The sequence below is a fragment of the Prionailurus bengalensis genome, chromosome X (genome assembly GCF_016509475.1).
Source record: "Prionailurus bengalensis isolate Pbe53 chromosome X, Fcat_Pben_1.1_paternal_pri, whole genome shotgun sequence".
In the NCBI taxonomy this organism is placed as follows: Eukaryota; Metazoa; Chordata; class Mammalia; order Carnivora; family Felidae; genus Prionailurus; species Prionailurus bengalensis.
In genome coordinates this window covers 126,450,475-126,468,119 of record NC_057361.1, presented here as the reverse complement: position 1 = coordinate 126,468,119, position 17,645 = coordinate 126,450,475, and the positions used below count along the sequence as shown (strand labels likewise).

General features: G+C 40.7%; 1 protein-coding gene across 1 annotated transcript; it reads right to left on the bottom strand.

Annotated features, from left to right (window-relative positions):
- Positions 1 to 6,967: 6,967 nt before the first annotated feature.
- On the bottom strand, positions 6,968 to 17,357 carry LOC122477437 (synaptonemal complex protein 3-like). Its single transcript, XM_043570414.1, has 9 exons — positions 17,284 to 17,357; positions 14,628 to 14,796; positions 14,073 to 14,142; positions 13,885 to 13,919; positions 12,110 to 12,227; positions 11,120 to 11,219; positions 9,523 to 9,621; positions 7,565 to 7,669; positions 6,968 to 7,431 (listed from the first exon to the last, which is right to left on the bottom strand). The coding sequence occupies exons 2-9, from the start codon at positions 14,755 to 14,757 to the stop codon at positions 7,378 to 7,380; spliced, it is 711 nt and encodes a 236-aa protein (XP_043426349.1). The 5' UTR covers positions 14,758 to 14,796; positions 17,284 to 17,357; the 3' UTR covers positions 6,968 to 7,377.
- Between the last annotated feature and the right edge of the window lie 288 nt (positions 17,358 to 17,645).

Below are 17,645 nucleotides of genomic sequence, written 5' to 3'. Positions count from 1 at the left end.
TTACCATGGGCTCGTTTACATCAGGATTCAAACAGGATGTCCAGACTGCATTTCTTTAATATGTTTTATAAATTTCCTTTAATACATATCATCTCTTGCTTTTCCTTTATCTTTTTTTTTTTTTTTTTTTTTTTGTGGAAGAGACTAGGTCATTGTGTCATTGAAGTTTGGAAATCCTGGATCTGGCAGATCACACCCCTGCTGTGTTTCTCAACATATTCTTCTGTCACTAGCATGTACCCTGAACTGACAGAACTTGAGGCTTCATCATCAGATTCAGGTTTGGCTCCATGGCAAAAATATGTCAGAGATGGTGCTTTGTACTTCCTATTGCATCTGCAGCCCAATAGGAGATACTTAATGTCTCTGTGTCTCTTTTTCATTGTGATGTTAAGATTGACCAGCGGGTCCAGGTGTTTTGAGCCCTCCTTGTTCATTACAAAGTTCCCTATCCGTAGGTTGATCATATGTCATCCAAATGGAGACTATTTTGTAGAGGGGGTAAAGTAAGGTGTAGTATTAGTAATGATGATAGAACAACCAATGTAAACCAGGACTTGTCCCAGGAAAATCATGGTGTATGTTCATCAGACATATCAACCTCCACATCATGGATTTAGCAGCCAGTGAGGGTTATTTCCTAGATCCATTAATTCATTAGGTGTTGCAAAATGGTGATTCCCCCCTCCACACACACATGCACACACACACACACACACACACACACACTCTTCATGGGTTCTTTGGTTGCATTTACTGTCTGGAATTATACCATAAGGCATAACTTTGTAAATATTTGATTTTCCTAAAATTATGGTTCATATAAGAAAGCTAGAATTAATGCTTTGTTCTATCCCTTTCAGAGTGATGGGATGGTGACTGAGCTAGCTCCAATCACTTAGAGTGAGCAAGGGTTATTTGTGGATTTTTTTTTTTTTTTAGTATTATAATGAACTCATGAGTGTCAATATATTTGTGATTCAAACCATTGCATTTATTATTCCTTTGATGCTCACATATTTCTGCATTTGCCCATTAGGAACCCCTGTGTCCCACCTCCTGTGTCCTTTTGACATAACCTCAACACACATCCTGACTTTCGGATATTATAAGATGTTCCAGGCTTATATATATATTTTTTCCTCCCAAGATTTTACAGGCTTATATTATTTATATTCCACCCCGTATCTGGAACCAGCTATTTCTCCAAGGAGCTCTTGTTTGTGTTCAAGATCATAAAATAGTCTCTAAGTTACTCACTGCAACTGAATCATTGCTTCTAGGCCTTGGCAGGCTATAAAGCTAATGATCAATGTTGACAATTATTTTTCCAGTCTGATAAATGAGGAATAATCTCTGTAGGAATGGCTCCCCTTGTTTCTATTTATTCCTTTTCAAGATTTTCCTGTCAGGGCACCTGAGTGGTTCAGTCAGTTGAGCGACCGACTCTTGATTTTGGCTTGGGTCATGATCTCACGGTGCTGAGATCGAGTCCCGAGTTGGGCTCTGAGCTGGGCATGGAGCCTGCTTGGGATTCTCACTCTCCTTCTCTCTCTGAACCCCCTCTCAAAATAAATAGGTAAACTTTCTTTTTTTTTAAGATTTCCCTGTCCATCTGTACTAATCTTACCCCCCCTAAATGGACTGCAAAACCAACTTGTCTAGTTCCAGGAAAAAAAAAAAAAAAAAAAAAAAAAAAAACCTTTACGATATTGGAAGGTCTGAACATGTTTTTCTTACTAGGAGTAAGTAACATTTTCATATATTTAAAAACCAGTTCATACTCATTTCTGTGAATTATTTATTCACAATTTTAATGTGCTCTTCTATTATGTTTTTGACCTCTTCTCAATTGTTAGTAGCTCTTCTAAATCATAAGAGAATCCTAGGTTGTAAAGTAATATTTGCATGGTTTCATTTTCTACAACTGGACCTCTGACCCATTTAGAATTTATTCTGATACACAGTGTAAGGAACAGATCCAATTTTATCTGGTTCCATATCGCTATTCAGTTACAACACCCCTCCCCACCATGACACATTTTTAAAAGTCCATTATCCCCCACTGATTTGATATGCCATATTTATCGTATGGCAAATTTCCATGTGCATTTGAGTCTATTCATACATGTTCTCTTTTGCTTAATTGTTCTATTCAGGCATGAATACTATGCTATTCTGTTATATAGATTTGTAATAGGTTTTAGTATCTGTAGAGGTGGCTCCCCCCATTGGTCTTTGTTCATTTTCAAAGTTTTTCTGTCTATGCGTGCACATTTGTTTCCCCAAAATCTATATTAACACCAACTTGTCTAGACTCAGAAAAAAAAATCTCATGGAATTTTTATTGTGATTGTATTAAACTTACAAATTTACTGCAGAAGAGCTGACTCTTTATGATGTCGAGTCTTCTGATCCAAGAGCTTGGCATATCTTTCCATCTGCCCAAGTCTATTCTTGTGTCTTTCAGAATGGTTTTGTAGTTTTCCTTATTTATATTTTGGTTATTTCTTGTCAAATGTATGCCTAGGCATTTCATTTTTGCCATTATTAATGGAATCTTCCTTCTTATTTTCTAGCTGGTTATCCTTCTATATATGAAAACTTTTGGTTTCTGTATGTTAGTTTTATTGCCTGTTACTTTACTAATATCTTCCACTGTTTATAGCGCTTTTTCCATTAATTATTTCTTTCTAATTTTGTGTGGGCATTTCCTGTCTCTTGTGTAATTACATCAGCACATAGCTCCACCACAATGTTAAATAGTAATGAGATATTAGGCATCTCTTTTTGTTTCTGACTTTAGTGGTAGAGTCTCTAGTTAATGTTTCCCCATTAAGCAAGTTACTGGCTTTTGGGCTAAGATTTGTATATTTCATTAGTTAAGGTAGTTTATCCAGCTATATTATTTGCGAGCAGTCCCTAAACACAACACTGGCAAAACGCAATTCTGAAAAACAAAAAAAAAGTGGCTGTTCTACAGGTGTAGGCTGTTCAATACCAACTTCCACTGATTAGAATACCTATATGAAAGAAAACAAGTTGGAGGACAGGTATAAAGGGCATATGCTAAGCAATGCCATCATATTCACATCATATTTACTAGAAGACCACTTGGCAATAAATCTAGCTGGAGTATTATAGTTAAAGTTCCTTTCCTTGGGACACTAAATAATAGAATTTAACGACAAGGATATTCTAGTGTTTGTTAAGAGAATTTTTTTTTTTTTTTAAATCTGGAGCTAGAACTTCACTGGGCCCAAACACTTAAGATTTTACTTCTATTATTACATATTTGCTACTTAATAATTCTCCAATTTTCAAATACCTTTACCGTCATTTATTAGTATTGATTCTGCTTACAGATTAATAGTTAAACACACAGGCTCTGGAATCACATGGTTTGGTAGAATTGAAATCTGGCTACACATAACTGTTAAGTGACCTTCAGTAAGTCACTTACCCTCATTTTCCTCAGTTTCTTCAGCTGTAAAACGAAGCCACAGAACTTCCACCTGGGTTCCGAGACTTTCAAGCTTTAACATTTCATCCTAGCCTTTTACCTCTTGTGACTCAGTTTCTGTAATTGTGAAATGTGCTGCCTATTTCATACAACTCCAACGAGGTTCAAATATGATGTACAGGAAGTACTCTAAAATGTAATATTTTGGGGGCACCTGGGTGGCTCAGTTGGTTGAGCATCTGACTTTGGCTCGGGTCATGATCTCATGGTTCGTGGGTTCGAGCCCCACATCGGGCTCGCTGCTGTCAGTGCAGAGGCCACTTCAGATCTTCTGTCTCTCTCTCTCTCTCTCTGCCCCTCTTGATCTCTCTCTCCCTCTCTTTCTCTCTCTCAAATTTAAAAAAAATTAAAATAATATTTTCAGCCAAAAATTTTAGGGTATCATTTGATTTTTGAGATAAGTAGGCAAACAGCTCCTGCTCTAGGAAAGACAAATAAGAATATATATATATATATATATATATATATATGTATATATATATAATCTCAAACGATGCAGCAACCATCCTTCTAATGGTTACTGCATCGTTTCCTCCATGACATGTTTGGTGCTTCCTGCCTGCAAATTTCAAGACACTTTCATTTTAATGTCTTCAAGACATCGTATCATCAAACACCTCATCAGGTTCACAAACTGAGTGACTGATTAGAAGCTGTAGGAGAAGAGAAGACATCCCCACCCTAATTGTCAACATTTAGGTTCACAGGTAGCAATCTGTACATTAATCAGAAACACTCCCCCGCACCAAAACAAAACACATTTCAATCTTGAAGATAAGTGAACCACTGTAGTCAAAAGAGTAATCTCTCTGTCTCTGAAATATCCCATTTTGAAGGATTAGAAAAAAAATCCTGGACATGAATAATTTTAGCCATACTTACTCTGATTGCTACAAAGGGTGATGCATACTTTGATTGCTATAAATTGAAATGTTAAATCATGATACTGCATAAGTGCATGCTTGTAATAGTGCAATTGTTGAGCCAAACAGTATTAGAGGAAGTGACTTCTTGATATCAGCTACTTTTCAAAGAAGGTCTCTAGTTACTATGGAAGAAAAGAGAATATGTGCATTCGTCTGCCAACTAGAATTCTACTGGGTATTTACCCAAAGAAAAAGAAAATGCTAATTTGAAAACATATATGCACCCCTACGTTTATTGCAGCGTTATTTACAATGGCCAAGATACGGAAGCAACCCGTGTCCATCGGTAAATGAATGAATGAATAAAGAAGATGTGGTATATACAGGCAATGGAATATTACGCAACCATAAAAAAGAACGAGATCTTGCCACTTGCAATAACGTGAATGGACCTAGAGGGTATTAAGCTAAGTGAAATAAGTCCGATTGAGAAAGACAAATTCCCTAGGATTTAAGTTACATCTGGAATCTAAAATACAAAACAAATGAATAAATGAACAAACAAAAAGCAGAATCAGACCTATAAATACAGAGAATAAACTGACATTTTGGGGGGGGGGGTGGGTGGACAAAATGGGTGAGGGAGAGTGGGAGATATGGCTTCCATTTACGGAATGAATAAGTGAAGGGGATAAAAGATACAGCATAGGGAATACAGTCAATGATACTACAATAGCATTGTATGGTGACAGGTGGTAGCTACACTTGTGGTGAGCATAGCATAACATATAGAGATGTTGAATCACTATATTCTACACCCCAAACTAATGTAACATTGCGTGTCAACTATCCTCAAATAAAAATAATAAAACTTTTTTTGTTTTTTTAATAAAAACACTGGCTGCAATTTCCTGAAATTTGTATTTAGTAAAAGAAACCTGTCCTACCGTTTTTGGGGAGAAAAAAATGAATTTTTACATTTGCTTTAGGGTGGCTTTCCTGATATTCTGAGTTAAAATTTCACTGCCACAAAAAAGTGGACATTAAATGTTCCCTTTTATGAAAAATAAAACAATGGCTAAAGCACAGGTGACATGTAAGAAAACTGTTCACCAAGAGAAAGAAAAAAGTAACACAAGAGTGAACCTAAATGTAACCCATGGACTATGGGTAATATCGATGTGTCAATGATTACGTTTGTCACTGTGGGTGTGTGGGGGCAGGGAGTATATGAGAAATCTCTGTACCTTCTGCTCCATTTTGCTGTGAACCTAAAACTGTTTAGAACATATATATAATTGTAATATGCACACAGATGATATATAATGGCAAATTATGTATAAATACATAAATAGTTATAACGGCAAAATATTTCTTCCCCTTAGAATATCAGCCAAAGTTGCTTCAAGTACATATTTACTCATTTGAGGTTGCCAGGGGATGGAAATAAATGTCAACTCTTTGATCACTAAGTACATTATGTACTGCTTATCGTGTCTGCACTCTCACATAAAATTAGATGGCTTAGTATGAATATTAGAACTTTCACGAGGACCTTTGGAGTACTTACTTGTGCCTCTGTAGCTACTGGAAAACTTCCCAAATAAGGACCTTCTTAGAAGTTTGGAACAGAACTTCAGACGCATATACCAACACATGCTTTGGCTTAACAGGAAAGTTCTTTACAAACATGTGAAGCTGAGCAATTAAATTCTCCCCATAATGTCAAATACTGGATAATGGTGGAGGACTCATTCATTCCTGTATACGTTGTTGCAGTTAGAAAAAGAGATTCCACATGGGCTTATTTTTTTAAAACTTGGAAAGCCTTAAAACAAACAGAAGGGTGGTATACAGGGGTCAGGATTAACGTTAAAAATATGCAGAAAGACAGGAGAAAATAAATCCTCTCCTCCAAATGGAAATGCTTTATTTTGAATGATTCATGAAAGCAACTTCAGGAACTGAGAAAAAAACGCATTTAACTGACTTATTCCAAATATATTCTGAAACAATGTCATGTTTATTAAATAACGTGCCCAAACGAAGATGGTGTTATGTTATTAAATGTAAAAAGAAAATGCCCATTACAAAAAGAAAGGTATAAGAATTAATTATTCAAGTTGTTAGTTCTCAAATATAAAATCAACGTTCCACACACTCAGTGAACATTAAACTTGAAAACAAGGCACTATAGGTAATTTATCTTTAAAGAGACATGTGAAATACTTAAACCATAAGTCATTAGGTATATGTACATATTAATGAAATACTTTCAATCAATGCTAAGGGCAAGTGTCATTTAATAGTGAACCAACACCAATTAAATGACATTTTGGTGTCTTTGTGGAAACGACATTTTCACAAACCCATGTCTCAGCACTGACACTTATGTATCTAGTTCTGTGCCCCCAATGATTTTAGGCAGTTTAATTTATTCCCAAAAAACCCCACAATCTTATGTTTGCTTTTAATAATTTTTATAAGGCAGTAGAGTAGATTTTCTGAAATCATATTTTTTTATTAGAATTGGCTCTGTAAACTAATGAGTAAAACACAAGCGGGCACACGGGTAAGAGAGATTTTATACCCTTTAATTTTATTTTTCCTTTAGGAAAAGCGAAGTAACCTTCTTTCTGTACGTGTGCTCTGAACCTTTTGGGACTGATACAGATCCACGGAGGCCAAGCCTCAAATTAAATCATCCTGTTGCTAAAAGTTAATTAACAGTGTTAAGTACACAAAGTCATCATTACTAACAAAGGGCTGAAAGCTTAATACATATAATTGTGGAATTGCTGCTACCCACGTAACTGTTTGGGGCTTGGGGTTTTAGCAGGAAAAGATTCTTGCACTAAACAAGCAAGCTATGGTAAACAAGATGTACTGATTTCAACTACAATTTTTAAACTACCGCAATGTGGTTCAGTGTAGCTAATGTCATGCTTCTATCATAGCACTTAGGTTCAAGTTCTTTCTTCAAAGTCATCAGAATAACAGGGATTGAAGAGACTTTTGAACAATTGCCAGCTCTTGCTGTTGCTGTTTCAAGGAAGGAAATATTAAACATTTACATGCTATTTAGGTCATTGTTATATACACTTCAGCAAACAAAATACCCCAATGCTCACATCCCTCGTTAGTTCTTAATATTAAATATGCACTAAGTACTTACAACTTCCATCATAATTTTGTTTTGCAACTTTGTCGTTTCTTCTCTAACTTCACTTTGTTCATCAGTAAGAAGACGTTCATGGTCCTTCTCTAAGTCCTGCATACTCTAAAACAAAAAGCCTAGCTTAGTTATAAACCACCACTTTTCATCTCACGCACTAAACATGTAAAAGCAAATTTCAAAACTAACATCTCTTAATATGCAAAGGATGCCTGTTATTTATTCCAAGTAAGATATTATACCTAATACATGGAGACCAAAATACCCACCTAAGAAATTTTTTAAATGTTGTGTTTGAGTCAAATATTATTAGTAGAGAGGCACAACAGTAGTAGGCTCAAAACAATGGGTTAATAAACAGTTAAGGTCAAGGTGGAGGGAAAAAAAGAAAAAGACTGACAGTCCCACTGAATGAGATGCCATCATTTTAAAACTCTCTAATAAGCTTTCTAGACACCATGTAACAGTGCATTTATAATGACTCATAATCAATGTAGCATGATTCCACTGGAGGGAATAAAATGATCTGTGACACGACCTCTTTAAGTTATGAAAAACAAACATGTTCTAAATCTTTACTATTCACCCAACAAATAGTGATCTACTGCAGCCTACATCAAAAGTGCTGTGGAGGAATTTAAAAATGAATACACGATCTCTTCCTTCCTTATTCCAGTGAGAACAAAAAAACATGTAAATAAAAACAACACAAAAACTTTATAACAATTAAGGTAACACAACTTGCCGTGACTATGTAGTGGAAAATAAGATTGATTCTGATTTAGTTGGCAAAAGAGTAAGATTTCGGTAGGTAAACGGAAGAGGCAATTGAAAGTATTCTAGAAACAAGGAAGTAATGGTGCGTTAGTTCAGAGAAAGCAACCAATCTGGAGGGGTGGGAGGAAAGAACGAACGTTAAGTATAAAACTACAAAGGGAGCCTTGTTATGGGGGAAGCGGGGCACAGACTTTGAATACCTGAGGGCCTAAAATGGGAAGCTAACGACAGGTTCTCAGGAGGGAAGGTCTATGCTTTGGAAGATCATATTGCAGAATGGTGAGGGATGGACTGGAGAAGAGAACTCAGATGAGGGTTTAGTAGCATAAGCAAGGAATGATGAGATCCTGAACTAGGGAGCAGCAGTTGGAATTCGAAGAAAGATACTAAGGTACCGTTGCAGAGGTAAAGGACACCTCCCCTCCGCCCAACACACACCAAGAAAAAAGAGGAGGAATGTGCAGGATTCTACTGCCTCCTAAATAAGTATATATCTGCATGAAGAAGAGGTCTGTGTCACTGAGGACAGTTGGTCAATGTGCAAATATCACAGCAGATCATTCTCAATTCACAAACGTTTGGTCCTCCTCTGGCTTTTTCATTCTGTTATATTGTATTTAGACCTTCTCTTATGATTTTAAGTTTGCATATAAAGTCATTATTAGTCATTAATATTCCAAAAGCAACTATGCCACAAAACACTCATGTAACGCATTTGGAAATAAAAGCAGTATTCATCAATTACCACTGCCTACTCATATTTAACAGAAACCGTCAATACAAGTAAAAGGCACGTAGAAGTGATTTATAGACTTCTTAGTTTCCACTATATATTTATTGCTGATCTCCTCCGAACTGATTGTTGCACAAAAAATTATGATTAAAGTGTTGATAAAGTACCACTTTTCTACACGATACATGTATTTCTAGGTAAAATCCCCAGCTTACAGTTCCCTGTTTTAAATGACTCCCACAAAAGTATTAATTAATCCCCAAAATCAAAACACATTTACCAATTATGTTAAATACAGAGCAATGAACTCCAAATGGAAAATGGTTAACGGTTCAGATGTACAACCTAACTGGGTTTTTTCCCCCACATAGATTCAGGAAGAAACAAACTATCTCCTACTTTTGTACACAAGTTATGTTTTATAAGAATGTATTATGTTGCCAAATACCTCTAAGAATTGCACATATAAATTTTTAATTTTTTGCAGTCTCTGATTCTGAACAACTCTAGCTTGTTGAAGAACCTTTCGTTGCTCTTGAAACATACTCTACAAATATAAAAGAAAAGGATGATAAAATGTGGGTGACATTTAATATTTAGAGAAACATAATTATACATCATGTTTAAAAGGAATATTCTTTAAATCAATACTTGTTAACATTTCCTGTTGTAACAACCTTTATGACCGAGTTTAGATAACTGTGTTCACCACTAATACACAAAAACAATACGATGATCCTACCTAGTAGTCATTAAGTAGGAAATTTTTTTTCTTGCCAATATGGAAAACAGGTTTTAACTCTTGATTTCAAAACCCACAAATGACCCTTCCAAGAATGTGTTTACTACAAGTAGTCAAAAATCTATACACTGATCCTTCCTAACAGTAGTTACAGAGGGGATATTCTTTTCTTAACAACGTTCAAAACATGCATTAATTCTTGGTCATTTCAGTATGTACACAGATGATCCCAGCCTTTCCGCTCCTTGACCTGATCTCCAACAACAATTTTGTCCTCTTCCCTACTTCAGTCACTCACTTACATAGTCACACCCTGGATTCTGTCATTCCCAATGACTGCAACATCTACATTATATTAATAAGAGCAAAAACTTATATAGGAGCTGTGTGCCAGGTACTGTTCTGAACCATTTTAAGTAAACATTATATACGATCTCATTTAATCCTCAAAACAACTCTACGAGGCAGGTGCTTTTGTTATGTCTCCTTCCATAATAGGTGAGGAACCTGGGTGAGGCACAGGGATAAACAATTTGCCGCTGATTTCACAGCTAGTACCGGTCAACCAGGATTGGATCCCAAAAACTGGTTCCAGAGTCCAGGCTCTGGACCACTGTACTATACTGGTTCTCCATTTTTTCCCCCAATATTCAACCTCTACCTCCCTGTTTGTAGTTCTCTCCCTTTCTTACTATAGTCCAACACTCTTTCAGGATTAACATCCCATGGATCCTATGACTTTTCATTGCCCCTGATCCCCACCCTCATATTCTCCCTTTTCCTCCTTCCTGGCCTAAATGCCATGGTCAATCATTATACCTATGCCCTCGCACATGTACCTTACCCCCTTTTCACTCCGCCAATTTGCGTGGCTAAACCCCAACCCTGGAAAATCCAACTCTCCAGCTGCTCTGCCACAACCATGCAATGTGGTCTCACTTTAAATTCATGGTCACTATGACACCAACCTAAGTTAGACCCACAATGCTGCTTGGCAATGGCATTTCCCTAGTCCATTCACTGGCCTGCTCTCAGGAAACAATTCCAGGACTTCTTCTCTGCTCCCGAGAGGCAACACCTCCTCCACCACTCTAACTCTTAACTGGTGACCTTCCTGTATCCCTAAATAGACAGAAGCAATTCAGAGAGGACATTCAGTCTCCCACCGCTACATCTTCTACCCACCTTTACCCATCTGGGCTCATGGTCCCTACATTCTCTCCTGTGTTTTTGCATGACCTATTGCTACTTGAGACTTTGATACAATAAATAAATCAATTTTAAAGCCAAAGCTGATACCAACGGCTAGTTTTTCTTGTTGTTTCTGGGCTTTCTGCATGTCTACATTCCACTCCCGAAACAAAGTCAGAAACTGCTGAGAATATTTGAGATGAAGATTCTGCCTGTAAAACATAATAATGAGCACTGTCATAATTCATAAAGACATGAAAGAATTAACCGTATTCAAAACAAAATTGATTTGACACAATTTACACTACAAAAGGAGAAGGCAGTAATAGCATAACAGCAGCTGAAATAGCAGTCTCATGGGAAGCAGAAAGGTGACATGAACAATTTACTCTTATTCCAAAAGTATTGTTCCTAACTGACCAACATAAAAGCTATCTCACATGCCTTACCTCTTAAGAGCTAATGAGGATTTACTGTACTATCAGTTTTCCAGAAAAATTCATTTTATCTAAAAGCAGTTTACTTTTCATTTCTTCTTACTGAATAGCATATATGTTCTGATATGATAAGTAGATTCATTCAATGAGGATATTATATCCATTTATCATAGAAGATTTCCAAACAGGAATATTTCACTTAAATATATCCCCCAAACAATGTTTTTTTTTTTTTTTTAAAGAACGGTGAACACAATTTACCTAAAATATGCAAATTATTTACAATATAAGATTAACCTTTTCTACATAACTGAATACAGTTAACTATCACAAGAATAATGGTTTAAGACATTTACCTGAAGTTCAGCTAGTGTAGGTCTAGAATGAATATAAATTAATGTTATAGGAAGAAAACTCAATTGTTATTTGAAAGGGAAGAAAGGTCATCTCTATTGGCTTCTAGGAAATACATCTCAGAATCTGTTAAGGAGTGAGGTTACAGAACTAAGGAATTTATCTGCTTAGAACAAAAACGAGCAAAATATGTTTTTCGCTGGAAAATTCAATATAATAGAATTTGTCTTAGGTTATTTGTGCCAATGAATACAAAGAAATGATACAAATGTCATCGTGACTCAAAAACAAAAACAGTCCAACAACTTCACCTTTGTTCTTGTTGTAGTTTCCAAACATGCTCAATTGTTTCGTTAGTGGTTTTGATAGAAGCTTTTGTACCCATTTCGAACATTTTTCTCTCTGTGAGAAGAGCCTGTTTAATGTCAACTGTATGGAAAATAGATATTCACTGAAATTTAAATGTTGAAAGTTATTTCGTTTTCATATATTCAGATCAGTACGGGTAAATGTTGCCTTGGCGATGTGCAAAGTACATTTACAATTTATAATACAGACATCATAAATGTCCAATCACTATGTTGTATACCTGGAACTAATATAATGTCGTATGTCAATTACACTTCAAAAAGCAAAGTAAGTAAAATAAAATTTATAATTCAGGCATCATTTCAAAAAGCAAGATTTGCTCACTATTTTCTGTAAAATCTTTCCAGTGCTAGTATCCCAATTCTAATTTTTCTAACTGCAGGTCACCTTTTAGTTTAGAGATAATGAGAAGGGCTTAATAATCAATATATTTTTCATTATCAAAATGTGTATAAAGAATCTCAAAGACAGACTTTAATTTCCTTCTGAAAATTTGCTAACAGGCACATTTTTCTAAACTTATAAAATATCCTCCAACTCAAGGGACACGTTTACATGGGTAAATGTCCTCCAACTCAAGGGATACATTTAGATGGGTTACCATTAGAATGCATTTTATAAAAAGCACAAAAGTATTTTCTTAAAAATGACCCTCAAAAAGGATAAAAATAATTATATCGCACATTAAAAAATTATTTTTCAAGCAATCTAGTGAGTGATGCTTTTAACTGCATTTTACTAACAGAGACAAAGGTCGTGGGTGTAAAATTCTAGTTTAAATAAATGAATTCAAAAACATTAAAAAAAATATTTTCATGGAGCTTTTTATATAACACTTTCATCCATAAGTGCTGCATTTCACAGAATCTGAATACTTCAAATAACGCTTTGCAGAGCATATGATTTGACTTTATGGATCTACAGTCCATAGTTATTTTTCAGTAGTCATGAAGGATCTGCACTACAATAAAAATATTTTATACACCCAGAATCCATCTATAATAAGAAGTTTATTAGACAGCTCACAAAGCAAGCACTTTGTCGCCACCAAACAGAGCAAAGCCTTCAAAAGATACTTGCTTGTAAGGATGATTTCTATGGAGAGCCATATATTGACTCAGACTCTGCTAAGTGTACTGTCCTATAGTGCAGATGGTGTAAGTGACATCTGACAGAACAACATAAAATTTAGGAGTGTGGATATGATTAGACACTTCTCACTAGCTAGCAGAGTTATTTACTTTGCAACTACACAGTTTGTTAATGGGAAATAAAAACAAAGAGTTATATTAGAGGATTCGATTTGTGCTGCTACTCCAAAGAGAAGCACACTGGAAAGTTATGAAAGGTAGCGAAATTAAGAAAATTTAAAATTGGCAATACACGTTGATACATCACCTAAGCTGTGCACAGAAAAGGCAGTATAAACTTTTCTCACACAGTCTTACACAGTACATTAAGTGTGCACGTGCATAAAATAATGGCATCATTCTTACCTCACGACTGTTAGTACCGTTTTCAGTTTTCCACATCAACAGTTCAAAAGGTCAGTAAAGAAACTTACAAAGTTGAATCACACTATAAATACTGGTATAAAGTGCTCTATACTAGAACAAGGCATTAAAACCAGTCTTGGAATCCACTCACTAACATTCCCATTTATAAAAGTTGTATGGATTAAACAATTGTTTTGACTGCAAATATCACTTAAGCATACCTCCAAGCCTTTCCAGCATCTTCTGTACTTCATTCCTGTGAAGAAGTTACATGGAACATTATTGAGTAAGGATAAGCAAAGATCATATTTGCTTTGGAGGAAATGTGTCATTCTAGGATTTTATGGAGAATAATTGTATGAGCCATGTTGCCTAGAGCTGGCAGGTGATAACACTATGAAGACATTACCCCACATCGTCCTCAAATGTTCCTGCAGAAGGACTGCTCTCCCCGGGCTTATCTGGTACTGGATTGTTTCCTGCATTGAAATAAAAGTGGAAGGCATTTTAAAAGGAAGTATGGTATTCTGATCAGTTTTCAGGGGGCGGTAGCCTCGCCGTGTGGAGTGTTTTAGGCCTCTTGCAAGCAAAAGTCTTTACGGCAGACATATGAAAGGAAGGAACCACGTATGCACAAGGTCAGATGAAACTGGATGGGGGACGAGGACCATGCTCTGGAGACGGTGTTGCAAACCTTTCAGGGTTAAGGTCAGACTACACCACCCGGCACGTGTGAGACATTCTGGAAAGAGCAACTGCGAGCGAGCAGAAGTGCTGCTATCTAAGCTTCTGTAATCCTGGTCTGGGATGGGAGGATCGAGTGGGCAACGTCCGGTACATGAAACCGCTTTACACACACACACGTGTTTTACTGCTTACAATGCCAAGGACTCAGAAGCAGTGACCTGCCCCACGGGTGGTATCTACAGGCGCTGCATCTGCAAAGGTGTCAGATAGAGTGTACCTTCAGGAACAGCCTCCGGCCCACTCAGGTCTCTTCTCTCTTGTCCCCAAAAGTCATTGGCTGCCATACCCGGAGCCTCCACCGGGGCCTTCACAGCTCTCCTCAGGCGCTTCCTCCGAGGTGGCGCCATCCCAAGGTGTCTTCCCAGGTACAGACAGCTCTCCTGCACCTTGTGAGTGCAAACACGCGTGAAAGAAATGGGGACATGGTCAATGAGCGATGCCAGGCAAGGGTCCTCTGCGCAGATCAGAGCATGAGTGCCCTCATTGTCTCTCGTTGGGCCAGGAGGGGACAAAGACAATGGTGACAGCAGACCCCTGCCCCCCGTGGCTGTGACCCCCTCTCCCTGGCTGCGACCTGCCCCAGGACACCTGAGTGTCAGGACCCTCTGCCAGATTCTTGCCCCTATGTTGGCACAGCGGCTGTCCCCTGCTCTCGGTCCCCAAGGGACAACGTGCTGGTCTGGAGGCCTAAACTTGACCGTGACCAAAAGAAGTGTCCTCTCCAAATGGATGGGGAAGAAACCGTTCTGCACCTGTCCGGGGACAGTTAGGTCAGGGGTCTCCTCGACATGCCATCTGGACCCCAGGACAACCAAGCAGTCCTGCAGGGCGACGGGCTGGGCAGGAGGGACAGACGCAGATGCTGCCTCCTCACCAGGTGTGGCCCTGTCCTGAAGAGGGGAACGTCGGGCTCGCTTCCCATCCTGCAGACCCTGCCAGCCCTGCCCTCGAGAGCCTCATCCTGTCCTGTCCTTGTCCTGTCCTGTCGTGTCCTGTTGGAGCCCCGGAGGAATCCGTGGGGACATCACTTCAGAGGTCAGCTCAGCTGCCGCCACCCCCCACTGTCCTTGGGGGCCTTGTCCTCGTCCTATCCTAAGCTGTTCTCGTCCTGTATTGTCCTGTCGGATTCCCGTAGGACTCCGTGGGGACATCAACATAGAGGTCAGTACAGCCGCTGCCACCATGCACTGCCCTCGGGGGCCTTGTCTTGTCCTGTCCTGTCCTATCGGAGACCCAAAGGACTCCATGGGAACATCACCGCAGAGGTCAGCTCAGCTGTCGCCTCCACTCACTGCTCTCGCGGGCCATGTCCTGTCCTATCCTGTCCAGTGGGAGTCCTGGTGGGATATCTGTGGGGATATCATGCAGAGGTCCATAGAGCTGCCACCTCTATACACTGCTCTCAGGGACCTTGACCTGTCCTGTTCTGTCCTATTGGAGCCCTGAAGGACTCCGTGGGGACATCACCTCAGAGGTCGGCCCAGCCACCGCCACCCCACTGCCCTCGGGTTCTCAACCTGTCCTGTCCTGTTCTCTTGGAGCCCTGGAGGACTCCATGGGGACACCCCTCAGAATTCAGCCCAGGCACCACCATGCCACATGCCTTCGGGGTCTCGCCCTGCCCTGCCCTGTTCTCTTGGCCCCCTGGAGGACTCCGTGGACATCACCTCAGAGGTCAGCCCAGCCACCACCACCCACTGCCCTCGGGGTCTCAACCTGTCCTATCCTGTCCTGTTCTCTGGGAACCCCGGAGGACTCCATGGGGACATCACTTCAGAGGTCAGCTCAGCCACCGCCACCCCACTGCCCTCAGGGTCTCGTCCTGCCCTGTGCTGTTCTCTTGGAGCCCCGAGGACTCCGTAGGGACACCAACTCAGAGGTCAGCCCAGGCACCAGCACCGTGCCACACTGCCCTCGGGGGCCTCATCCTCCCCCTATCCTGTCATGTCCTGTCAGAGATCAGAGGACTCCCTGGAGACATCACCTCAGAGGTCAGCCCAGCCACCGCCACCCCACCCTGCCCTCAGGGGCCTCGTCCTCTTCCTGTCCTGTCATGTCCTGTCGGAGACCGGAGGACTCCGTGGGGAAACCAACTCAGAGGTCAGCCCAGACACAGCCATCCCACAGTGTCCTCTGGGGCCTTGTACTCATCTTGTCCTGTCCTGTCTTGTTGGAATGCCAGAGGACTCCGTGGGGACATCACCTGAGAGGTCAGCCCAGCCCCTGCCACCCCACACTGACCTCAGGGGCCTCGTCCTCATGCCTTCCCCTCCTGTCCTATCATGTCCTGTGGAGCCCCAGAGGACTCCGTGGGGACACCACCTCAGAGGTCAGCCCAGCTACCACCACCCCACTGTCCTTGGGGTCTCATCCTACCCTGTCCTCTCCTGTCCTGTCCTCTCCTGTCCTGTCAGAGCCACAGAGGAGTCCACGGAGACATCACCTCAGAGGTCGGTCCAGCCGCCACCATCCCACATTGCCCTCGGTGGCCTCGACCTGTCCTGTCCTGTCGTGGCCTGTCACAGCCCAGAGGTCTCCGTAGGGACATCACCCCAGAGGTCAGCCCAGCTGATGCCACCCCGCAGGACCCTTGGGGGCCTCGTCCTGTCTTCTACTGTCCTGTCCTGTCCTGTCCTGTCACAGCTCCAGTGGACGCCATGGGGACATCACCACAGAGGTCAGCCAAGCCGCTGCCGCCCCACACCCTGGTCCCCTCATGGCTGAGAAGGCACCCCCCCGCCACCTCCCATGGCAAGACAGGACTACCGGGCCCGCCTCCCCACCCGCCTGGCCTCCCTGAGGGTCTTCCCTACGCCCCACCCTCATCCTCTGTCTTTCTGTCCCTCCCTCCACCCCTCCACAGGCACAGCGACCTCCACACGGAGTCCTCTGCGAAGCTCCTCTGAGGGCCTCGCAATGGCGACGAGCTAGCCAGCCGGGCCTGGGCAGGAGCGTCGCTGATTGGTTGGCTAGGTGCACGTGACGGGGGCGGGACCTTCGCCGAGACACGCCCCCTGAAGGGACTGCCCAAGACCTTGGCGTGGGCGCCAAGGGTGGAGGCCAGGGCTCGGGGTTCCCCGTTCTACCGCCGAGGACGTTTCGCAGGCCATCTTCCTGGGAAATCACAAAAGGACACCGGAGTGGGCGACAGGTGCACAAGCCTCCACCTTCCCGATGTGGGGGAATTAAGACATTATGCTCAGTGAAATATGCTAGTCACAGAAGGACAAATGGT

Bases quoted from the DNA above. Each gene is read 5' to 3' on its own strand.
- LOC122477437 (XM_043570414.1), bottom strand. From the start codon at position 14,757: ATGGCGCCACCTCGGAGGAAGCGCCTGAGGAGAGCTGTGAAGGCCCCG. The intron at 12,228-13,884 runs GTATGCTTAAGT...TTTTCCATACAG, and splicing joins GATGCTGGAAAGGCTTGGAG to TTGACATTAAACAGGCTCTT. The intron at 9,622-11,119 runs GTTGGTATCAGC...TTATATTTGTAG, and splicing joins AACAACAAGAAAAACTAGCC to AGTATGTTTCAAGAGCAACG.